This window comes from Orbicella faveolata, unplaced genomic scaffold (assembly GCF_042242905.1).
Source record: "Orbicella faveolata isolate gen_17 unplaced genomic scaffold, um_ofav_v1 contig_47, whole genome shotgun sequence".
NCBI classification, from domain to species: domain Eukaryota; kingdom Metazoa; phylum Cnidaria; class Anthozoa; order Scleractinia; family Merulinidae; genus Orbicella; species Orbicella faveolata.
This window is the reverse complement of record NW_028301577.1, coordinates 11879703-11885000: the sequence shown is the minus strand read 5'-3', so window position 1 is coordinate 11885000 and position 5298 is coordinate 11879703. Positions and strand designations below refer to the sequence as shown.

The 5298-nt window shown below is 42.0% G+C and overlaps 1 protein-coding gene across 1 annotated transcript in view; it reads right to left on the bottom strand.

Moving 5' to 3' along the window:
• The window catches only part of LOC110058159 (transient receptor potential cation channel subfamily A member 1-like), a 13538-nt gene extending 9207 nt beyond the window's left edge, over positions 1-4331 (bottom strand). The window contains exons 1-3 of the mRNA XM_089280193.1: positions 3804-4331; positions 1003-1343; positions 554-830 (exon numbers count right to left, since the gene is read on the bottom strand). Of these exons, the coding sequence (XP_089136319.1) occupies positions 554-830; positions 1003-1343; positions 3804-4204 (1019 nt within the window). The 5' untranslated portion in view covers positions 4205-4331. The remainder of the gene's footprint in view (positions 1-553; positions 831-1002; positions 1344-3803) is intronic.
• Between the last annotated feature and the right edge of the window lie 967 nt (positions 4332-5298).

Here is a 5298-nt window from a genome sequence, read left to right as displayed (position 1 = left end):
TTGCCTTATTTTTGGTTCCATACCATACTCCTCATTACAGTAAAACAAGATGGCGGATAATGCTTATGCCTTTACTTACAGCAGCTCGTTCTCACTTGACATAAGCATAAACAAGAACGCAAGACGAACACAAACGTTTGTTCTGCTTATGCTTGTGCTTTCACTTGTGTTGTACGCGTCCTCATTCCCGCGTTATTTTGCTTATGCTTGTGTTGTGCGCGTCCTCACTGCCGTCACCGTTATTCTTAGGCGTGTGCTTGTTCTCATGTCCTAGCGAAAACCAGGCTTTAAACTCCATCGACACCACTCAACACAGCCCATTCTTTTCTGCTCGTTTCTGTTCTCTTCTGAGTTAATAAACAAATAGCTACAAAAATAAATCGACATTCCGAAGACAGTAGGGTAGGACGGATTCCGCAATAGACTGGAATTGAACTTCAACAGAGTCGACGTTAAAAGTCTTATTTAAAGTCACTTGACCATCTTTAGGAGAGTTCCCGCAGGAACGAGAACAAATATATATCTCACAAATATATTAGTAAGATTCTGTCACCTTAGAAGTGGAGTCCTCTGCAGCTCGTCCCTGCAATCAACTGGTGCACCATGAGACATCAGCAACTCAACCACGTCCACGTGTCCGTAGGCAGCCGCAAGATGCAAGGGCGTATGTCGGCCACAGTGTGTCTTCCCATCCACCAGGTCAGTTCCCTGGCTGAGCAGAAGCTCTGCAATTTCCTTGTAACCTTTATGACATGCCAAATGGAGGGCGGTGTTTTCTTCAAAATCGGGAGCGTCGATGAAGTATGAAGCATTCTCGAATTCAAGGGATGCTGGAACGACACGAAGAAGCAAAGATACTTTAGTGAAGCTGAGGGAAGAGCTTGATGTGACCTACACTACTACGCGCCTGTACATGGCATCTTATCAGCGTTTCTTATTGGATGTCGGAATTAACAACTATAGAGTGCAGAGGAATCTAGAAAATACCCTTCTTGAACCAACCTTCCTTGATTAAAAGCTGTACGACATCTTTGTTTCCGTGCAAGGCAGCCAGATGCAACGGGCTTTTCTCTTCCACGGTCCGCGCGCGAATATCTGCTCTGTGCTCCAAGAACAATTCGCACAGCTCGAGACTGCCGCGCGCGCAAGCCAAATGGAACGGTGTCATACCACTGTTATCTGGACAGTTAACAGATGATAGACTATTACTGAGCATAAGCGTGGACGTTTCTACACAGCCGTGACGAGCTGCGAAATGAAGCGGCGTGGCACCGTCAGCGTCTTTCAAAGACGGGTCTGCGTTGTACTCCATCAGTGTTTTTACAGCCTCAGAACTGTTGTAGCTGAAAGAAGAAAAGTAATGCAGTAAATCAATGTTATCAACGAAACCTCGATTGGGAATCAGTTGCTTTGTCATTTCTTTCGGGTATTACTAAAAACTGGATCATTGGATAATGCAATTCAAAAGTGTTCATTGGCTTAACCATCATGGTATATGAGCCATGATACCATGCTCTACAAAAATATGGTAAGCGTATGCGTACATTTTGCGGGGGTTTTTGTTATTATGTTTGTTTTCTATATTTTGAGGCGTTTTAATTATTCCACTCATGCTTGAGATGATTATAGCCATCTCGGCACAACGTGCCTCATTGGCTATCGAGGTACCTACCATCTCATATCCAGCGCGCGCTCGCGGAAAAATTGTTAAATAAATCGTCGATCAGTGAGCAATCAGAAAGTAATTGATATATCGTAGGGCGCAAATTTTTCAGCCATGGATTTGTCATTGATTCCATTAATTAGACACTGATGTCACTGATCATTGATATCGTTGATTACTCATCGGTACAATGTTGTGGTTATAATACGCATCAATAACTTCTACAAGAGAAGAACCGTTCAGGACATGCACTAACATTTACAACAGGAAAGTTAGCGATTTAAAAGAACAGATACTATAAATTCGTACACGTTGTGCAGCATAACAAAAGAAGAACAAAAGAGGAGTAATCGACATGTTTTTAAAATTTGAAATTAACTAGGAATTTCAATGCGACAGTGAGTGCTTTTGTTGAAAGTAATGGTAACATATGAAGACTAGGTCCCGTTCGTTCTCCGTTCCTTTTTTTCCCGTTCCACGTTCCCGATCTTCCGTTTTCCTAATCCTATTGCGTTTTCCTCTCCCCTCCTTTCTTGCCCAATCCTTTCTCGTACCCCGTTCCAAGGTTTTACTATTATCCCTCCACAAATGACAAACAATAAGTGATTCCCCTCCCCCACCCTGTCCCACCCCGTCCCCGAAGTGCTTTGACAAACGGTAGACCCCTCAAAAATAGCTTTTGCCGTTCACGGGAAAAAGGAACAAAGGGGATAAGGCTAAGTCATAAGTCATAAGCAAGACTCGAGAAATTAACATATTTTAAAATGAGCTTAGCTTGGTTGTTTCATTTTATTGATTGAATTTTCTGTACGGAGGTCAAACGAGATAATTACGCTTCTTGTTGAAATGTCTGGACTCGTTGCGAAATTAACTTTCTTGAAGGTCAGCATGGAGGTGCTAGAATCTCAACTGTCAGTAAAATTTACGGCAATTTCTCAGCTCAGCCCAATTCTCCGCTTCAGTAAAACACGCCAGACCCTCTTCCCTGTATGTTTATTATCGCGGAACTGACGGGAATCACTGATTGGTCAGTTCTAACTGAAAGTACACGTGTGCGAAAAGTACATGTTTCAAGTTTCATACGTTTTGCGACTAAAGCTGAAAAGAAATGTCAAAAATACCAGGCTACATTCGCTTGCAAGTAAAACAGAATAAGGCTCGAAAGTACTGAATACTTTCAAGGCTCGAAAGTATTCTAGTTCACAGTTAGCAGTTATCAAAAATGTACAAGTTCGTGCAATTGTTACTTCGGGTTGGCAAAACTTGCCCTTTCAAGACGAACCCTCGAATAACAGTCCTTTGCTGACGGCGTGTGTCTGTAGCACAGACGAGCGTCTCACAAAGTACGTTTCATATGTAAACTGATTCTCAAATCACTTACTTGATGGCAAATGTATGGTGATTGCAGGTTAGCACCCGTTTTTTGAACGTCAATTTGATTGGTTTTTCATAGAAGCCTTAATCTGATTATTAGTGTGACAGACGTACATCACTCACTGATTCAGTCAGAGACCGATTCAGAAGCTCTCACTAGCTAGCCGATCTCGACATCTAAGCTATTGTTTTTTTTTTTTTTTTTTTTGGAAAACAGCAACTTAAAAATTGAAGAACAAACGTAAATGAGTGATGAAAAAAAAAATTATTTTTTTGGAAAACCTGCATTGCGTTAGTAATGGACAAGAGTTGAACGCAGGCAATTTCATTGCTCTTTACCTTTGATTGTCAATAACAGAAGCATTTTCGTTAAGGCCAGTAAGAATATAATTTGTGGGAAAAGTGATTTTGCAAGACTTCGCTAAAATTTAAAACGCCAAGCGTTCGTTGTATTATTGAACCGCCAAGTGATCAGTTTTCCAGTGTCAACCATTTGCCAGCTCAAAACAAATGTTTTACTGTGTTGTCGATATCTCGGCGAGAGTTGACAATGAACCTTTTGCGTATAAAAACAAACATCATTCCTATTAGCATTTGCTTTCATGTTAACCTGTCTAAACAGGTCTGTTGAAAACGAAAATCAATTAGCATTTATCACGGTCAATTGGGTTTATATTACATGCTAAGGTCGTATTTTGTTTGGCGCTAAAATCATTCTAACAGAGTTTTTGATATGAAATTATCCGATAAGGGTCAAAGAACTTACCGAACGGCAACGTGTAACGGCGTGAGAAGTTGCTGGCCTTGGCAGTTGATATCCGCTTTGTTATCCAAGAGCATAATCACCACTTCATTTTGATTGGAACTAGCAGCGTGATGCAATGCTGTCAGACCACTGCTGTCCACAGTGTTTACATCTTCCATCTGAGAATACTGCCTTACCAATGCTACATTGTTCTCACGGATAGCTTGTGGAAGGCTTAGCGCGGAAATGCCACTAGTGTTCAAGCCAGCGAAAGGCGAGTGAAGCTCGAAGGTTTCGAAACCGAACTCTCGATTCACCGATATTCCTGGACTGCCTTGTGATGACCGACGATGCTGTTGCTCGAGAAGCAACTGACTGTCGTTGTGGTCGATGCCGTTTTCCTTTCTCTGTAGTTTTGCCATCGTGGACGCCGCCAGAAGAAAGAAAAACTATTCGCCCGATTATAGAACAGCGAGCGCGGTACAGTGTCAACGTATGATCCAGGCAGACAGGTACATGACGTGTATCTGGCTACGAAAGGATTTGCACATAATATGCATAACAATGACTGCGGTGTGTGTGAACGTTCAATATATTAATATGAAAACTCTTACTGATAAACGTAAGAGATGTACATGTAATAGGCCACGTTCAATATATCAATACTCCGAGGATTTCCGGTCAAAATTGTAAATTTTCAAGTTCCTTTTGTCTCTAAATTCCCAAAAGAGACTTGGCTATAAAGAAAACACCACCGAACATAGAAGTTTGTCCTGAAAGCCTCGGAGCCATGTTAGAATATTGATATATCGAACGTGGCCTACTTGGAGCGTTCCCTGTGGTGCAACCGGGCGTGTCACAAAATCCTCGAGATCTGTTTAGTGTACAGTCAAACCTCCGGTTGCGACCACCTCTCCTCAGCGACCAGTTTTCCAAAATACCAAAAGTTTCCAAGTCAAATGACTATATTTGGAACCTCTTGTAAGAGACCACTTCTCGTAAGCGACTGCGACCTCGTTTAGAGCTAAAAGTCTGAAATTTTCTTTTGTTTTTAACCTCCCATAAGCGACCACTTGACAGAATAAGCGGAAATTGGATAATAAGGTGTTGTAACCATATGACATTCCTGGAAGGTACAAGAGACGGAAATTTCTACAGGATTTATTCTCGAAATTGACTTTCCATGAATAAAACATTTAAAACATAGTGTAAGTTTTTGCAGTTACCCAATGCTAATGAGGTAAAATTTTGACACAATATGGTCTAAGCTCTGGTAAGCGACCACCTCCCGTAAGCGTTTATACGGGAGGTTCGCCTATAGTGTATACCCCGGGAGTGTATACTGTATCGCGCTCGCTTTACTCGCTTTTTCTTTCGCGTGCGTAAATAGAGAGGCTGTGAACAGTCTAACTACGAGTGGTCCCTCTTTCGCTTAGTCCGTCGTGCGTGACGCCAAAGAAAACTGCGCGCTCCTCGCTCCCAGGATTTCGCACGGCCATTTTTCCTTTGGGTTTTC